General features: G+C 39.9%; 1 protein-coding gene across 2 annotated transcripts in view; it reads right to left on the bottom strand.

Moving 5' to 3' along the window:
* Positions 1–20,682, bottom strand: part of gpc5c (glypican 5c) — a 112,604-nt gene that overhangs the window by 66,177 nt on the left and 25,745 nt on the right. The window contains exons 3-6 of one of the 2 annotated variants that reach the window (XM_085388424.1): positions 17,085–17,788; positions 3,409–3,572; positions 2,181–2,237; positions 347–463 (exon numbers count right to left, since the gene is read on the bottom strand). In XM_085388424.1, the coding sequence (XP_085244550.1) occupies positions 347–463; positions 2,181–2,237; positions 3,409–3,572; positions 17,085–17,788 (1,042 nt within the window). The remainder of the gene's footprint in view (positions 1–346; positions 464–2,180; positions 2,238–3,408; positions 3,573–17,084; positions 17,789–20,682) is intronic. The other variant, XM_085388425.1, reaches the window with a different exon arrangement.

Below are 20,682 nucleotides of genomic sequence, written 5' to 3'. Positions count from 1 at the left end.
TATTGGAAAGAGAGAAAGGCATAGTTAACAACTCATAAAATGACTCCAGCACAAAGGAAAGGAGCGCCTTCCAACCATTTGTGCTGCCTGCATTTATTCAGTGCAGAGACTGATTTAATGACTTACTTATTTCCACAGTGATTAGCGAGAGCCAGCCACGCTGACTCATAACATTATTCCACACAAGCGCACAAACTTAAACACAGAGGTCACTTTCTGTCAAATCTCAGGCAAGGTATTACATCTCTGTTTGAAATAACACCAACAAGCCTGCATCCATGCAATACTGCAATGTCGTTTTGCAAAAAAGAAAGCTCTTATCTCTAACGCAACACATTTCTCTTACCTTTTCACCACTCCATCTCTGCTCCAGCAAGTGGACTCATCATTCGCCACTTCGCATAGAAGCTCTGGTAACATGCCAAAGAAGGACTTATAGCGATCTAGGGTATTCAAAAAATACCTGGGGAAAAAAACACAAGTATAATTTTTATACAGACGTATATCTTCCTCTTCACAATCAGTACACTTAAAATTGAAAGTTTAAAATTGAGAATTGCACCGTGCAATTGTACCATTAGTGGTCACATTTTTGGGGCAGCTGGTGGTGAGGCACTGTGTTTCCGTACAATGACACTAATAACCAGTGTTGGGTAGTAACGGAACACATGTACCGCCGTTACGTACTTAAAATACAAAATATGAGTAACTGTATTCCGTTACAGTTACCGTTTAAAAAGGTGGCATTCAGAATACAGTTACTTTGCTGAAATAAAGGGATTACACGGCGGTCTTCTCCTGTTTCATATGTTAGGCTATGCCATCTCTATTTTTGGTAATTCCACGCTGGTGGAAACCCAAACAAAACACGCATTAAGAGGCTCAAATGCCTGTGTCTCAATCTCGCCTCTCATAATGACGTAAAGAAATATTTTTAAAAATTATTTAATATGAAGGCTATAGGCAGAGTGTTACAGGCATAGCCCTAAAGAATGTAGCCTCATGGGCAGTGTAGTCCATGCTGCAGAGAGAATGGACTGCCATAACCGTTATGTGTCTGTGAGCGCGAGGGAGGGAGAAAAAGTGGAAAAGTACGAGCTGTCAACGAGCAGAAACGGGAGCTGGAAGCATGTAAATATAATAATAACCACTGCAGCCAAGAAGAGTGCCTGACGAGCCCAGTTTTAAGTAATCTATTAAGACTCGACTGTACGCTGTGTTCGTGTTTTCCCCCGAAACAATAAGTTTCGCTGGAGCAGCCTTTCAACGCCTCTCTCTGTCTCTCACTAGCAAAGTTGACCCAGACAACAAAGTAAAGCTAGTTTTCGGCTACGAGCCCGACACAGAACCGACGCATTAGCCAGAGGTCACTTTACTACGGTTCGGAGCCGTGGACCTGTTTTATATACGCGCCGAATAATTTTCTATACGAGATGACTGCAAAAAGTGCAGCCTTACCTAATGTCCACCTACTGTTACTCATTTTATATTAAGATTTAAAAATCTAGTTGGTATTATGGCGAGTAACCTTCAGTAATAGTAATAAATCACACAGCAATAGTACATTCATGTAGTTGTAAAAAAGCATGATAATATATTAAGTAATCCAAAGTATTCAGAATACGTTACTCTCATTGAGTAACGTAACGGAATATGTTACAAAATACATTTTGGGTCATGTATTCTGTAATCTGTAGTGGAATACATTTTAAAAGTAACCTTCCCAACACTGCTAATAACAAGCATGAAAGCATGACCTGCACCCATGTGATGATACTGATGGTGGCAGGAAATGAATGGCTTTGAATGTGACCACTTCACTGCATCAGCACATTTTTCTCAATGATGCTGTGTGGTAATTTCTTAGCTTCCCAGAAATGCTAACAGATGCTATCAATATAGACACTGTCATCATGAACAAAACAATGGCATGATATTTTGATCGGACACACATTGCCGCCACCCGTGAGAAAGAGGCTTAAAAACACATGGGGTCATATAGGGTAATGTGTTGAGTCCATTGATAAAACCGCTGTTTGTAAGACATGCAATATGCACCCATCTCCCAAAACACAAAGTTAATCACCTGTTAGCAGTATCTGAACAATCTATACTAGCACAATACTGTAACACCTTCCATTTCTAAAAGAAAAAAGTGTGTCTCTTGGGTTCATGCTTACCTAGAGAGGATTTCCAGATTTTGTTTATTTTTCTTGAAATGTTTCGGAGGGAATGAACTGGGAATGATGGGAGTTGGAGTCCCGGTGAGATTGTTGCAAGCAAGGAGGATGCAGGGAGGTGAAATGGGGATTGAGGGAAAGAAAAAAAGGGAAAAAAAGGGTGACATGACAGGAAACACGGGGAAGAGGGAGAAAAGACAGTCATTTGACCCTGGAAGAGAGTGATCAATCATGCACATGCAGACACTGAGTATACCACATATAAATCGAAACCTATTTTTCCCCACACCACATCAAAATTGAGACAGTAAATGGAATGAATTTGTCAAGTCAGTAAACAAATGCATGCAAACATATGCACATGTGCAAAGATTTAAATATATAATAAATATAAATGTTGTTTTACTCTATCATGTTTCACATTTTTCAGCTGTACACGAGTCTCCCTTTACTGCGCTTGGTGCTGCCGTGCCTCTGATGTGGTCAGCACTCACATGTGCGCTGGTCAGTGTTGGCAGCAAGCAGTGAGCTGGATTGTGTTGCCATGAATGGTGGTGCTAGTGCCAGGCCAGACCTGTCAGCTAGGCTGGCATCACTGCAGTGATTCATGGTAGACAACACTGCAAGAGGGTGTCTGTGTGTGTGTTTTTGTGAGTGCTGCTATGTAATCGAGGCCGGCTAGTGATTAGATTAGATTAGATTAGATTAGATAGAACTTTATTAATCCCTCGGGTGGGTTCCTCTGGGAAATTCGATTTCCAAAAAAGCACAGCACCGACAGAAGTTACAGTGTGCAGAGTTGGTGGTATGGCTGTCTGGGTAAACAGGAAATTGTTGGTCCGTCAACATTAATCTTACCCACACTTCACCTCACTACCAGCTGCTGTGGGCACAGGATGGTTGCCTCAGACTGGGCCAGGTGGAGGGCATGGACTGTGCAAACCCCTTTCAAAAAAGCTGGACCAGGCACTACATTTACAGTGTGTGGTTGTGAATTGTATCCAACTAGCCATTTGAAGAAAGCAAAAAGTGACAGCTGTGAATAGACACTGGCCAACCCCTTAGGTCGTGTCATATAGGCCTAGTCAATTTTTATTTAAGTGGAGTTTACATTCCATCTAGTAGTGTAGCTAAGTAACAAGAAAAAACATTGACTGTAAAAAATGAAGAGGCAGTAGTAAAGTTTGGAATCTAACTAAAGGATTGAATGTTTGTAGCTTTGCCTTACCTTTTTAAGTGACCTAACTGCCCCTGCAACTCCTCTAATGAAGGATGGGAGGAAGGGGAAGATGGAAAAGGAGAAGATAAGGTCAGTGTCGAGGCTTTGACCTCAGGTCTAGTAGGATGCATGTGTGTGGCTTCCCCTGTAGACAGGTCACACACCTTGTCCACCTGTGGGGAGGACAGATAACAAACACCTGTTAAGAAAGAAATCTTATAAAACTATGGGAGGAACAGCAGTGAGGCTTCGAAACCACCCACTGACACCTATACAACTCTGAGAACTTACTTGCAATTAAGGTAATACCTTTCATCGCACTCATACAATCACCGCTTTAAATGAAGGACAGCTATATTAAAGTGAATGATAACAGAGGGAAGAAAGGTGAAAAGAACTATGGAACAGCCAAGTTCAGAGTAATGGAGAGCATGGGAAAGGAGTGGCCATGATCGTGGCTTAAGAGTTGGGAGTTCGCCTTGTAATCGGAAGGTTGCCGGTTCGAGCCCCGGCTTGGACAGTCTCGGTCGTTGTGTCCTTGGGCAAGACACTTCACCCGTTGCCTACTGGTGGTGGTCAGAGGGCCCGGTGGCGCCAGTGTCCGGCAGCCTCGCCTCTGTCAGTGCGCCCCAGGGTGGCTGTGGCTACAATGTAGCTTGCCATCACCAGTGTGTGAATGTGTGTGTGAATGGGTGGGTGACTGGATATGTAAAGCGCTTTGGGGTCCTTAGGGACTAGTAAAGCGCTATATAAATACAGGCCATTTACCATTTACCATGAAGTGAGGGATGCGATGAAAGAAACAGTTTGATGAGTGAGTTACTGCCAGGAGGTCTGACAGTAAATGCCGACTATTCCACTACTTCATGGAGGTGAATGCATGTGTGCAGACTTGGAAACATTGGCAAGTATTCCCAGCGGGCTATTAAAGCCAGCGGCAGAGAGGAGGAGACAGCAGGGTCATGAATAAAGGGGCGTGTGCCGCAAAAACGATAGATAAAATCAATGACATCTCATTGGCTTAAAAGCCTCTAGGCAGCGTTATTAAGTGAGCCTCAATTAGCCAGAGAGACCGACTGTAATGGTTGGTGCAAGCTGAACTAAACAATTCCTTACAGTGATCAGTGCGTATATTGCTTTGACTAGAAAGATGAGTCACTCTACCGTGTAAGGACATCCAAAAAGGACTACGTAATATTTAGCCTTACAGTAAGAAACAGCGGAAGAGAGTCAGTGACCACCTCATTCTTGGTAAACAAGGTAATTTGAATTTACAGTAAAGAAGATTTAGACTTTAGAATCTTAGAGAAGCAAATCCATCCTGGCGACATGTGTGTTTAAATTTTTGCTTGAAGGGGTGTGTCCACATGCTGGGAAGAGTTTGGATTAGTTTTGAAGCAGCTGAAATATGTTAACAGTAACAAAATGTGTCTCGCAGTTGCACTAAAAATATTCTTTTCCCTCCACAGTGAGGCAGATGTGTCAGCTCATGTGCTGTTTAAATGAAAGCTTTCACATACCAACCATGCAATAGGCCCATCAGTAGCAGAGGACTCAACAATGACATCCCAATAAGTATCTGATTTTTTTTTTCTTTTTCACTAAAAACCTTCTACTTTATCCATAGTTTATTTCTTTACTGCATTCTCGTGTCAAATCCTCTTTTAAGGCATACGCTGGGCACGCGGAAGGTGGTTTTACTGCATTAACCTTAACTCCCTTTGGACCCATAAAACACGCTCACATGTGGTGGACGGCCTCAACCACACAAGAGAATGGCCGCACATATGCATGCAAACACGACACACACATGCACTACATTGCGGCGGTGAGAAAAGATAGACCATAGCAACTGTTTTGACCATGTAGCCTGTCAGCACTCTGAGCTAAATGCTGTTTGCATGCGCAGCAATGCTTCTGTGGACAGTCATTGTTCATCTCGTGTGCACATGCTCACAGTGTGTTTAGAAATGTATTAGAACACAGATTTGAACATTTCAAAATAAAGCCTGACAAATGAGATTATTTGATTGCTCTGACCAAAAACACAGTTAATTCTAGGAATTACTACTGTTATAAATGTCACGACAGTTACTTGGCCAATGCAACAGCTCCCGCTGAATTAAACAATGTGCCTCTTTCTCATTTAGCAAAATAAATACAGAAATGAATAAAGGAATAATAATCTATAAATCCAATTCCAGAGATTCATTACAACATAAAATCTTATGACATCATGTCCAGACTGTAGAGTTTGGGAGGTCTACTGCACTGTGCATATGGAAGTGTGTGTGTGTCTGTGTGCGAAACTGGGGAAGCTGGCAAGCCTTTGCAACAGCCATGTAAGCAAATGGTGGAGCAGAATAGTCTGTAAAAAAGTTACAGGTTTTGCTTAAGAAAATAATGTAGTTATGATGCATTAGTTGGATGTTTAATGCTCATTTTTATTATTTGAATTTTTTGTTAGGTTAATGTAACCTTGTTATGACTGGCTAGGAAGAAAACTATTCTGGGTAAAAATAATAATAATACAGGGGAAAAAACCACTACATACCGTGAAGGAGTCGCCATAACAGAAATAATAAGCACAAAGTGAGTGATAAAAAAGAGACAAAAGGGGCCTTTCTGACTGCTCAGGACCTCAGAAAATACACTGCATATATATATGTATATATATATGTATATATATATATATATATATATATATATATATATATATATATATATATATATATATATATATATATATATACATATATATGTATATATATATGTATATATATATGTATCCATAGGTCCCTCATCCTATTCATGTAGCCCCTTCCGCCGGGGTTACTGACATAAAGACAAGAAAGCTCCTGACCATGCATGGAGGGTTTCACCCCAAGTCCAGCACCCTGAGGCTGTACGCTAAGCGGAAGGAAGGGGGCCGGGGACTGGTGAGTGTCAGCACCACAGTCCAGGATGAGACAAGGAACATCCAAGAATACATTGGGAAGATGGCCCCAACTGACCGAGTGCTCAGTGAATACCTCAGGCAGCAGAAACCCAAGAAAGAGGAGGGAGACGAGGAACCATCATGGAAGGACAGGCCCCTGCACGGTATGTACCACCGGCAGATAGAGGAGGTGGCTGATATCCAGAAATCCTACCAGTGGCTGGACAAAGCTGGACTGAAAGACAGCACAGAGGCACTAATCATGGCAGCACAAGAACAAGCTCTGAGTACAAGATCCATAGAGGCTGGGGTCTATCACACCAGGCAAGACCCCAGGTGCAGGCTGTGTAAAGATGCCCCAGAGACAATCCAGCACATAACAGCAGGGTGCAAGATGCTAGCAGGCAAGGCATACATGGAACGCCATAACCAAGTGGCCGGCATAGTGTACAGGAACATCTGTGCCGAGTATAACCTAGAAGTCCCGAGGTCAAAATGGGAGATGCCCCCAAGGGTGGTGGAGAATGACCGAGCTAAGATCCTGTGGGACTTCCAGATACAGACGGACAAAATGGTGGTGGCTAACCAACCGGACATAGTGGTGGTAGACAAACAGAAGAAGACGGCCGTAGTGATCGATGTAGCGGTTCCGAATGACAGCAATATCAGGAAGAAGGAACACGAGAAGCTGGAGAAATACCAAGGGCTCAGAGAAGAGCTCGAGAGGATGTGGAGGGTGAAGGTAACGGTGGTCCCCGTGGTAATCGGAGCACTAGGTGCGGTGACTCCCAAGCTAGGCGAGTGGCTCCAGCAGATCCCGGGAATAACATCGGAGATCTCTGTCCAGAAGAGCGCAGTCCTGGGAACAGCTAAGATACTGCGCAGGACCCTCAAGCTCCCAGGCCTCTGGTAGAGGACCCGAGCTTGAAGGATAAACCGCCCGCAGGGGCGTGCTGGGTGTTTTTTTTGTATATATATATACATATATATGTATATATATATATGTATATATATATATATATATATATATATATATATATATATATATACATATATATATATATAAATGAGCTGAAACTTATTAACAGGACATTTTTTTATTAATACTTCTATTAGGAAACTCTCTCAAAAGTTTTTTTCTTTAATCGCATGAGACCAAATGTGCTAAATAAAGTTTAGTGTGTGACAAATGAGGGCAGTGCTACAGGTTATCACAACTCTGCAGTGGTGAGAAATTAAGATAGGGTGTAATCCTGTCATTGTGAACTTTTCAAAGTGCCATTTCTCATCTGCGTTTCTCAACATTGCGCTATTCTTTCAGACAAAAATGTAAACATCTGAGTAAAATATGAACATCAAGAGGGGGTCACTCTCAGTTTTGTTTGCATTACCCCTTTTTTTTGCATTACCAAACCACAGAGAAGAGGTTCAAATGTTATACTTTTTGAAGAGGTCCAAAAGAAAGACCTACATTTCAAAACAATAACACTAACACAAATCATTTTTATGCCTAACTAAACATACAGTGTAAACTGAACACAAAGTGACTGTCAGGAAAAATAAACAGGATCCTCTTAAGGATACTCTTGAGAAATACACATGCTCTTATAGATTGGCTCTGATAACCACATAATCCTGAAAGCCAATCAGATGACAGGCTGAATAATGACATGAGCTAAAACACGGCCATAAATCAATTATCTCATGACCTGATGATGGCGTGAGAATGGAAATCCCATTTGGGCCCAGCGTGAGTTTTTGGTTTTGAGTGTGTATGTGTGTGTGACCACCTGCTTGCCCTTGTTATACCTTCACAATTTCAGCTATTTTACAGAGCATTCCTTATATGATTGCCTGAGGACAGAGACTGATGGAGGGGGCAGATTGATGGGATGGATCTTCTCCACGTGGAAGACTTTAGGGAAATACAAGGCATGTATTCTATGTGCATTTGAGCTACCCAGTGAAATTTGATTTCTACTGCTGCAGGGAGGGTGGATTAGTGTTTTTACAACTACACTGCATGTGTACAGTATGTTTTACAGGTGTGGATTTACAGTTTTGCATATCAACACAGTTGCACATAACCCCTTTCCAAAGTGGATAAATTTTTTTTTTTTTTTTTAAATCTCACAAAGGTCTAAGATATGATCTATTTTCATGTTTTCTATGTTGTTCCAACTTTATGAAGAACTGTGCATTACTTAAATATCTTCCTAAAGTAAGAGAGTGAAAAACAGAGAACAGCAAGATAATCGCGTCCAAGCTAGCCAAGCCCATTGCCATCACTTCTCTAGGGGAGTATTAGCTTACAGATAGCAGTGGTGGTCTTTCCTCCCAGTTTATTTATCAAGGGATTATCCAGTAAAGCCTGGAGAACTTTCTCAGCCCCCCTGACCCCAAGCACAACACATTGTGAGATGAGCATTAGCTTGTCTGTTCAGTGAAGACCCTCTTCTTCCGATGGGGTATGTGCTAAATGTGCATATAAACAATCACATGTCATTGCCTAATGCTACCAACTGTTTCTCTAGGAATCATACCATATTTGTAAGCGGCGCCAAAGTCATCGTCAGTTAAATGCCCTTTCTAGGTGAGCTCAGAACTTCATATAAAATATTTCCTTTTCATGGCTCTGATGGTAGATGAGAGAATTGAAAAAAATAAAAATAAAGAAATTTTAAAAAAGGAGCCAAGATTGGATTATATCATCAGTTCCTGACCTAAGATCAAACAATGTCCACTTTTGAACCATCTGACAGAATTATAAACTATCATGTACACTAATCTCCATTATGCACACTCTTGGCCTCTACTGGAATACTTTGACATCACAGTTCTGATTAATCCTTGTTTATCTTACACTGGGCCTTAGTGCAGCCTTTTGTTCATCAACTATCCGAAACTAAGCTATTTCAGCAATTCTCCCTGAAAGCCAAATTTCTTGTGAGTGCCTGTCTTTTGATTGGGAATTTGGAAGTTTGTATTCGTAATCAAAGCATCCTGTGTGAGATCAAGAATATTCCCTCTGTTTTATAATACTTATATAAAAGTAATGAACTGCCTGATCCTAAGCATTTAGTGCAGCCTGAAGCCTGACTTTTTGAGGTATAGAAGTTTTCAATACTGAAATATTAGCTACCTTTGACGTGTTTATCCAACATTGTAACAGAATATATATGAAAACAAATAAGGAAACTTCCACTTCAGTGATTATAGCAAGGAACTTAAACTTCAAATTTCTTTCGTTTTTGGTGATATCATTAAAAACTGCTCATAGGATCAAACCATCATCCAATCCTTTCATTGAAGTTTAGAAATGGCACACCAACGTGTAGTAGGAGAAGAGACATTGCCTTTGGAACAAGAATTTAATTTAATTTCATATGAATGTTTCAATGAGCATTATGTAACAAGCTACCAGGCTGGAAAAAGCACTTGCAAGATCAAAAGTAAAGAAGTTGTTAAATTAATTGACTTGATTCACTGTGGTTTCAGACTAAAGGAAAACAAAAAAGAAAATACTCACAGTAGTACAGTCCTATCATAACAGTGGGAAAGCAACCAGCCACTGGTTAAAATATTGGTAACATGGCTGTATATTATATTTATTATGTTTTCCCCAAAGAGACCGCAAAGAATTTGTGCCGTTGAGCAGCATGGTAACTATGCAGAAGAAAAAAAAAAACTGCACCGCTAATTGCTACACACATGAAAACAGAAAAGGAAGGCTCATTATGTGCGCACAAGTGTTTACATTTCTTTTTTTGCTGATTAAACGTTAATGTAAAAACAGAAGAAATACATAGACTCTAAGGTATCTTTTGTTCTCCCCCGAAATGACTTGGTGAGGAACAACACTGGGCACAATGTGTGAAAGTCTGTAATAACAATATAACATTATCCAAAAATAACACATAAACATGTATGTATAATACGGACTTTGTCTTTATTTTGCCAGACTAGCGGTACTGTGGCAGAGGCCTCGTGGTTAATGAAGCAGGGTTGCAACTGGATACTTGCCAGTTCAAACCCTGACCCCTCTGGGAACATGTGGGTGGGTTAGGGGAATAAGAAAGCCTCTCTCTTCCCTCAGCAGCACTGCCAGGCTGTGTTATATGGTTAACCACACACTGACACAGATCTAGGCTATAAGGTGTTACTGTGGCATCAGACAGTCTATACAGATTGATAAATATTGCATTATTATTATTATTATTGTTATTATTATTATTACAAGATCCCAGGTTCAGTCCAGGAAAGAGATACAATTCCCTTTTGGGTTGTGTGGAGCTACCCCCTACCCCTGTTGTGACCCCTTGTTAATAAAAGCTTTCTATTCTTGTTGTTGTTAATAATAACAGCAGCATAGCTGGGTCAAGGCATGTATGTCAAAAGCTGATTATCCACAATGATTATCTATGGTTTCTTTTGTGGATGAAGGAGATTGCTTTGTAAATAATGTGTTGTTTCCATAAACTGGAATGTACAAATTATATACATCTGCATACCTCAAGATGAGCTCTTTGCTGGTCAGGGTTAAATATTGTGATTAGATCTGCTTATGATGGTAAGCTACCAAGTTTTGAATGATAAACAGAAAGCAGCATTTATAGTTTGTTTACAACATATTTAAGCTGAATTTAAGTTTAAATATTATTTATTAGCACCATTTCTTTTATTTTTAAATTGGTTTTAATTTTAGTGGGTTTTCTTTTCCATATTAATTGTGTGAGCTTAATAAAGCACCTCTATGTAAAAACATTGTGTAAAAGCTGACCATGAAACATTAAGCCACGTATACACAGGAAGTGATTTGAAGCTTGCTTGCAGACATCCCAGGCTCTGGTTACTGTTGTGACCTTATAATATATTTATTACCTGGTCATATATCAATAAACGGTGTTCTGCACTTTCATTGGCAGTACCTTCAGTTTCTAACCTTGAAGTTAAAGAGAGTTTTTTCCACTCCCGCATATCTTTCTGTGGTCTCTCACAGCAAATTGTTTCCAGTGTGTAACTGGCTTTAGGTGTAGGCTGCTGGAGGACTTCCCATGATGCACTGAGTATTTGTCCTCCGCTCACCTCTTTTCAATCCCCACATCTTTATATGGCACGTCATTAACTTTTTAACCGACCATTCGCCGCAGATAGCCACACCTCCCTGAGTCTGGGTTTGTCAGCGGTCTCTTCCTGTTAAAAGGAGATCTTCTTTTCCACCATTGCCAAGTGCTGCTCATAGTGAATGCTCTGTTTGGTTGACTTTTCTGGCATCTTTAGCAGTTTGTGATGGTTTTTTTTCAGTATACAAATAAAACTGAATTTAACTGAAGTGAGTATGATTATGTGTAGTAGCTAAAAACAAAATGTTGAATAACCTACTTTTCTTTCTATAGCAATCCTCCCACTCATACAGGAAGATCTCCGACAACCCTGACTAAAAGAGTGTAGACAATTTACACTGTTACACGTCTCCCCCTGTGTGCCCTTTGCCTCTCTAACAGTTCTTCATTGCAGTCTTTGTGGGGCTCCATTCATTTTGTCTAAATCATTTTGTCTATTCTTTCTCAGTCTCTGTTGAGCTGTCCTCCCCTCTCTCCTTTTTCCGTTGTCCAAACGATGTCAGTGCTAATTAAAGAGAGTTGCAGTCACTCGTATATCACAGGAAAAAGTCCTTCAGATTGCAGTCTGTAAGGAGCACACTGAGTTCCTCTCTCCACACTGAGGCTTGTTTACCCTGATTAAATCACTCGCAGATGATCTAAAAATGAGAGCCTCTTGTTTTTTTGTTTTTTGTTTTTTTTTCTTCTTGTGAATATGGGTGTTACTGTGGAGTTTGTTGACAACGTTTATGCAAAACTGTAAATACATTTCTGAGAATTACAGATACCGAATGTGCCAAGATGTCTCAGTGGATTCAAGTAGTGTTATATATAGAGAAAAAGAAAAGAAAGCAAGAGAAAGAGACTGGGAAAGTCAAGTGAGTTCATCTTGTCTGTCTCTACAATATATTGTGGAACATACGGCCACAGGGAGAGAAAATAAGCATCTAAAGAGAAACTGGGAGCCCATGTGTTCATGAAGGCTTCTAATGGGCCAGCGTTTACCATGAAAATCATAACACAGATGCAGCAGGCACTTGTGTTAACATTGCAGCAGCTGCTGCCTGATATTATTATGGTAGCTAGTTCAAAATACAGGATTCAGGAAGCACTATAAATAAGAATCACTGAAGTGTGATTTTTGTGCATTCAGCGTCAGAAAATGTGTTTATGTTTATTTAATTAGGAGAGACGTCTAACTTTTGGCTTAAGCCACGAGAAGGTATCAGGAATTTGTGTGTTGTAAAGAACAAAAAGTCTCATCAGGAATCCGACTTTTTTTGGATCAATATGAGAGGTAATATGACTTGATGAGGTATTCTGATTTACTATGTAATAGACAAAAAAAATAAATAAATAAACAAACATGATTTTATTACATTGGATGGCACTATTGAAGTTTATTACACAAATCTGGACTTTGATTGGAGAAGCTTACAGACTATGATCAATATACCAAAGTGCTGGAAACATTCTTTCATTTATTATACTGATAAAGTTTCTTTTTGTTGCCTGTTTTCTGTCTGTACAAACAATCCATCCAGTAGCCGACCACGAGCTCTGAAGAAAAACCACACACTAGATTCCACTAGATTGATCCAAGATGGTGTGCCTTCTGAAACAATATGATTCTGTCAATCCATCACTCCAAAGTAAAGATTACTAGAGAAAGATATTAAACTGAGTGCAACTGCTTTGTGTTCAGAGGCAAAGGCATTCCACTCTCAATCACATTTATGGCTGTTATAACAACATTTATTTATTCATTTGTTTGTTTTTATATTTCTTGTTTGTTTGTATATTTGTTGTGGTGTGGCTGCATATGATCAGCATACAGTATTACAGTGAGAGAAGTTGAGAGTGTGAGGGCGACTGAGGATAAGATGGGCTGCATCAACCATCATTAGCTAATGGACTGCTGACTAAGTCAGTCACTCCGCCTGATGTTTAGAGGCGTGCCAAAGGCACACGCAATTTAGAAAGATGGTTTAAGCATATAGATTTGCCATCTGCATTATTTGGCAGCAAACATTAAGCTAACAGTCTGAAATATCAGATACAGAAAGTATATATAAAAGCCTGAGCATGTGTGTCATATAAGATGATTAAAAAAAAGACCTTCTGAACTGTTTTCATCAGCATATCTGAAACAAATGATGAAAATGGTCTGAAAGTACATATTTTACATATAAAGTAAACATATTTTTTGGCATCACCTCCTTTTTAATCACCTTTCTAATTGTTTGGGAACTAAAGATTTCAGTTCCTTCGTGTATTACTATTAAAAAGGGTTTGATCTTTGTACTCTCTTGGTCACAGAACCATGTGCTGTTGCAACATGTGCAGAATGTAGTTTGCTACTGTCCTGCTAAAATAAGTAAGACATCTGAACGACAGCACATGGTGCTCCTAAACCTGTTTACATTTTTTCAGCAAGTGGAACTTTCACAGATGTGTGGGTTACCCATGCCACGTGCACTATAAAGTACCTAAGACACTGTCTTTTGAACCACACACTGATACAGAACAATGTCTTTAGACCAGATATTCCATTTAACTTTTAAGAACAACAGTTCTCCACTTTGCCTAACTCCAAATTAAATGAGCACAAACCCAGATAAGATGGTGGATTTTGTGGATCTTCTTTATATCTGACTTTATCTTTGCATAATAGTTTTAAATTGCATTTGTGGATGCAGCAACACAATAAATTTACTGACCTTTTTCACATGTATTCCTAAACCAGTGAAGCCACATCCACCCCAGAACTGTGTCTATTTTTAATGCAGCACTGCCTGAAGATTTATCTCGATTCTCTATTTTAACAATACTATAATAAAACTATCATATAAAACATTTTTAAAGCTAACTAAAAAGACATAAAGATTATTTTTAAATAGCTTAACTATTTGATGAGACAACCTTTTACAGCTGGGTGAATCCCTCTTCATCTTTACTTCTAAAACACTCAGCCTCTTTGGTTTGATCATTTGTGTTACTACTTGTTGACAATTAACCTAAGTAGTTGTAGGATGGATCCATGTGTGTTTTAGTTGCAATCAAATTTGTAATTAGCATACTTTTTAATTTAAAAAACAGTCCAATTTCTCAGTCGCAGCATTCAGTTCTTAGTCTTTGTTCTATTTACAATGAAATATAGGCTTCAAATCATTTGCAACTCGATAAATTCAGTTTTATTTATATTCTGCCTACTATCCCAACTTTTGAAAGTGAGGTTGTATTTTCAAACCAATGATAATCCTTAATTTTATTGTTGCCAAGTGTAAAAGAAAAAGTGCTTGCTATGTAAACTTCTGCAGTCTACTGAGGTGCCGCGATGGTAAATGGAAAGCTTCCAATCAACCCACGAGCCCTTGTTTCCATTATCTAAAGGCCCAGTCTGCTATTATCATTCCTCCGTAAGACCGTAATGAGAAGGTGTGGTAAAACCAACAAGCGGATAAGGTAGACCTGCATATAAACTGTTCTAATATGGACCACTGTTGCTATTTTCTCATATACATACCATAAAGAGCTTAGTAAGCAACTGAGTCACTGAATGAATGTGTGAGAAAAAAAACATGCTTTTATGTGTTAAGAGTTATCCTAGTCTGGCCATCATAACCACACATGAAGATATAAGGTTTCCCTGTAGGTCAAATGAGCCATATCATTTTTGTAATGATCTCAACAAATGGCCTCAGAAGCACAGCTGAATCTGGAGAAACTTTAAGATGAATTAAACACAGCTGTATTCTGAGAAAGCCTCACTGAACATTGGTGCTGCTCTTTGCATCAATAAGAGTAACTGTTTTACTGCATATTTGTTCATATTTTCCCTAATGGTGTCTACTTCTCATAATCCAACTCTAGGATCTACCAAAATCTATAATCACTTCCCTTCAACCCACCCACAGTTAGGCTCTATATCAATAAAAGCAGGAATGTGTTAGACCTAGGTTGCTAGGTTGGGCTAAAAATGTCATCCTTGGGCAATCCTCTGTGTATGCGTTTGTGTGAGTTTGTATGTACAATGTGTTGTATGGCAACGTATATTGGAGACCATGTAGTCTGCAGCTAACAGAGTAAATGAAAGCGCAACCACAAATGGCTTGGGACAGCATCCCAGAATTAAACCGCACAGTCAGAATAATTCCTTTAATAACAACTCCATATAATACTCTGACTGGGCAAAAAAGAAGCAGAGTTCGTTTTTTTCAACTCGACTTTAGTTAAGCACATTTTTGCACTTGTACCACAGTTTAACATTTTTTAGTGGGTTCGATGGGTATTTCGTAGAACTCGTAGGCCTTTTAGTGTGCGGGTGCGTGTGTGATGATTTTTTACACATGGGTGCTCATGTTTATGCTCCAACCTTGGTGAGTGTTTACTCAAACATATGAAAGCCACTAGTATCCAGATCCTTTTTTTGTCAGCTTACTAGGTGTAGATTGTATGGCCTAGCTGGAACTCTTTCAATTCTGTACCACTTGTCCTCATGCTGCTGAGTCCCCTGCTCTGGGCTTGCCTGCCACCCTATGAATACCAAGCAGGCACACGTACGCACACATGAAATACAAGCTTGGTCTCTCTCCCCGCATATTTTTATTAGGTCAGTCTTTAAGCCTGGCACCTAACTCTCCTCTGTTACACACAAACAGAGAAAGTTATAAGCATCTGTGCAGGTTATAACTGTCTATGCATTAATATGGATCCATTTATGTTTTGTAGTATTCCTCCACAACTAAAGAGCCACACTGCTGGTTTCACATGTTGAAGCACATAAGTTACTTACTTAATATGCTGCTGGCCATTTGTCACCAGAATTGCTACAAGTATGAAATATGTTTTTCTTACCTTCTAGATAAATATTATTTGAAGTTTAGGCAAAGAAAAATTATTTACACAGATGTTGCTAGGCAATTACAATCTGGTGCTTTGAACTTGTGATAATAATGGCCTGATTCAAAAGCTATTTTGTCTGAAACCAATAATCAAAGAAGACTACTCAATATGTATTATAACCTCTGTACTACTTGCTAAGTTGCCTAACTAGGTACAGCTTAACTGTAATGCTTGCTGTCATAAAAGAACAGGTTTAGCTTCAGGTTTCTCTGGCAGCAGTTTATAAAACTCTCTATATGCTGTTGACAATATTAACTTGTGCACACATATTGCTTAAACCATATGGTAGCATTTATAGCATGCAAGTGCACTCACTTGCATACGCTTTATCCACTTTTTGTCTCAGGTTCACCATAGTCAATGAGCAATATTTCCACAGTCAGAATGTAAACAATGGAGATTTTTAGCTGCCTTACCATTTTGAAAAATTATTCCTCTAGCCTCAGTTAACTTGGTGGGGGCTAAAGTTCTTTTCAGTATAAACATTATTTTTCTCTGAAAAGTTTCAACGTAGCAGAAACATTAATGTAGTGTGTAGGGTTCTTTGTTGCACTGCTGGAAAAAAATAAGTCATAACTGACAAGCAAGCTGCAAAAGCTTTCCAATCAATATATTAAACTTTGCCAAGGTACATGTTTAAAACAAAGATATTAAACAAACAAACAAAAAAAAGAAAAGTTTTGGAGCCCTTTTCTTGTGCATTAAAACCTATGATCGATGTTTCACCAGTGTGTACTCACCGTGGCAGTAATGAGTGGACCATGAAGCTCTGTATAAAGCAAGGCGTCATTAACGTGCCCTCTGACGCCCAGCATGGCCAGTTCCAAACTGTGCTGCTCGGCCATGGCATGGGTAAGTTTCTCCACCAACCTAGTGTATCTCCTCCAAGGCTGATCCAATTCTGACACGCAAGCCAAGCAGCCTCGCATTACATTCAGACAGTAGCCCCCACAGGGCTTGATCAACGTCAGACCTCTGCAGTGGGAGCAGTACATCATCTTCACCAGGGACTTTACGCACTCCTTGCTCAGTCTGGCATATTCGGTTGCGTTCATGACCTCCAGACCTTCTTCCAGGGCCAGACCGAGTTGCCGCCCAAACCCCAAAGCCCCAGCCAGCTTCTGGGCCATGACGACAGCGTGATTACCAAACGGGTTGATATCTGGCCGGATCATACGGAGACAGTCACCCATTTTACTGCCCACCATTATGCTGCCTTCAACGCCTGGATTTATAAGGCGCGTGTATGCAAGTGGGAAGAGGTTGTTAAAAAAATGGTGGACTTCTCCCTCCACAGAGACATTACCTCCACGGAGGTAGAGGGAGAGGGAGGAAAAAAGCTGATTTACATGGGGTAGTGCTTGCTGGGACAGAGATGGGAAGCTTCCCTCCAACAGCGAACTCAGGTGGCCTTGAGAGAAGGATAATAGGGACTGGAACATGTCTGAAAGGAGAGAGACACAGAAATAAGACAGAGGGAAAGTAAATAACATTTCATTACTATCATCAATAAATCTTAAATTACATGATCTACAAGCTCACCAGGAATTGCATAAGGCATTTCAACTGCAAACACATATCAAAACCCTGGAAGCTAAACAGTTAGGCTTGGTTTATGTTTATCAAGTTGAGGTGAGAATTGCAGTTGGATAAAGTTATGGAAAATATTCGCAAAGTATGCATGTCTTAGAAAAGATGCCTCTGCTTTTCTACAGAGAGAGAAATAAAGATTTAATAATATGCTGACCATTGTAATCTGCTACGTTATTAAGTACATACTTAATACAAATTAGCAGGTCTACGGCTGAGCTGCAACCAAATTAATTTTCTTTCTTTTCATTTTACTAAAATGTTGAACTTTTTCTCTGCTAATTGATATGATTTCCCATTGAATGCAACTTTAAAAAATGTTAACATCAATTATTTCATATTGCAATCTGAAATCTGAAGGTTATTCAACCTATTTCACCTACATGACTCAAAACTCTACACTGCGCCCATGATCTTACTTCCACCATCTTTCCATATATTTTTTTTCCATGTAAGTGTGTGGGTTCCTGTGGGTTTCTGTCTGTATGTCGCGGACTCAACCCTCCTCTCTTGGTGTGTGATGTCACCTTGAAAGCATGACCAAACATAAAGGCACAGTAGCAACTGTACAGACACTGAGAAAAGAGAAAGAGGGGGCCGACGCACATATTCTCACTCCAACAACCATGCACACACGTGTATGTAGGTACAAACACATATACATGTACAGTAGTCACTGAAAAGAACATTAGTCTCCAGTACCTGTTCAGTACTGTATGTGGGACCGAAAACAGACGAATAACAGATGAAGAATTAATGAGGCATTTTGGACTTTTAATTTTATTTATTTATTTATTGATAAACATCCGGAATAATGTTAACTTAACAAGGATGTTGATTCATCAGACTTCATTCACCAAAGCAAATCTATGTGTGTGTGTGTGTGTGTGTGTGCGTGTGTGTATGCGTGGGTGTGTGTCCAGCCCCTCCCATCTCACAGACAGAAGGATAACAACAGCCATGTCCTCCTCAACAGCTGCACTAATATGACCGCCGTCTGTGACACACTGGGACTCCCCACAAGCCAGTAAAAAGCACAACTCATTTGTAACACACCCGATAACAACATCACTGTGATCGGGGCTGCTCCCGCTAACATTTAACGTTGCTGCCTATAAAATTGGCCTAGAAAACAAAAGAATGTGTGATTGAACTAAGGGCGAGAGACATGGGGAAAAAATCCTCTGTTAGGTAATATGACTGGAAAGCTAAAGGGTGACAAGTTATAGCCGGATTGCTTGCTGAAAGCTGTCAGAAAAGCCTTCAAAGAGGTCCTGCTAAAAAGAGATGTAGAAGAGAAGAAAAATAGGAAGCCAAGAGAGGGAGTGGGCAAAGAAAAAAATCGCAAGACTGCCAAAGAAGTTGTAAAGACAGCATTTTAGTGCCATTTCACTGTCTTCTAAGCCTCCGGTCCTGGTCTACAAAGTTGTTATCAATGTGAGGTCTGCCTGCTTGCCTGCCAGTCAAGGCCGCAATGCTTAATGGCCGCAGGACATTTATACCACAAGATGCAACCACGGGTTTAGATTACACGGCATTACATAGTGTTATTATAACATTATCATGCTCCGAAATACCGTGGTTTAATCTTTCTCTCTGCGAGACAGAGCGTCTTTTCTACATAAGAAAACAGAAGTTTTCTCAAGACAAGAGGTGAACAAAAAATGTCTTCTAGCTCTCAGCAGCCCCATAAGTGGATGCAAATCATTCAGTGGGTTTATGACAGGATCACTGAATCCTTAAGACATTCCATACTTGTTAAAAGAGCTTTTCATATTTGCCAAGAGAGTGACACGGAGAAAGAACACGAAAGAAGAAAAAGGGAAGAGAGTGGGAAACTGCCAGGAAAAATGGAATAAAGAAACGACTGACCTTTTAAACAAGGAAAAACAACTACCGTACAACCCGACTCCACCTTATGAACATGCTCTGACATCTGGATTCATTTGGCCCCTGGGCTCATTGGACTTCCCTGTCTCTCTGCAGCTCTTACTTCAAACGTGTCCATGTCCGAATATATAGAATTGGAACAAAAACCCACCTTTCTTCCTTTCCACACTCCCCGTGACAAACAATAAGTGATAAGTTATGACTGCTATGTTATGTTATGATTCTACTCAAACCTCTCTGGGTGACAGCTTGCAGTGAGGTGCGGTTTAAATTATTCAAACATTCCAGCAGTTCAGATTTTAAGCAAAGCTACGAGGCAGGGAACACAGTGTTTTACCTCATTCTTATCCTTCTGGGGGCAGAGGTTATAGTTATAACCTATCATTGCCTTTTGCTCGATTAACTTGGTAGAACAACCCACACATATATTCATGCAGCCACAAAAATCTGGAGGCGAGTCATATAAACATAAGCTCCCAGGGAGTATTGTAGATTCACAATACATAATTGAAGGTACAATTTATAAGTTATACCTAGAATGCAACTTCAGTATAAGCTGTAATTTAACCTTCAAAAGTTACTGTTCACCTACTCATTACTAAGATGCAAATCTTCCATCTTGTCACTCAGCATATACCAGATAAGAGAAGGGCTGCAGACTTGTATAAAGGAAGTTTATATAACAGAAGCCACAAAAGACCTAATGCACTAACAGCAAGAACCATGAAGGAACCTGCCTCCATAGAAAGGTACAGTGATGACCAGGCACAGTCTGGTTTAGGCATAAGCTGCCTTATACCATACTCCACAAGCATTTGATTTTTCATATACAGTGTGAACTGGTTCCCATGACTCATT

Source organism: Rhamphochromis longiceps, linkage group LG18, assembly GCF_057381845.1.
Source record: "Rhamphochromis longiceps isolate RC_006_pf linkage group LG18, R_longiceps_female_GT1.1, whole genome shotgun sequence".
NCBI classification, from domain to species: Eukaryota; Metazoa; Chordata; class Actinopteri; order Cichliformes; family Cichlidae; genus Rhamphochromis; species Rhamphochromis longiceps.
Note: the sequence above shows the minus strand (reverse complement) of the source record. Positions and strands in the feature narration are given on the sequence as shown.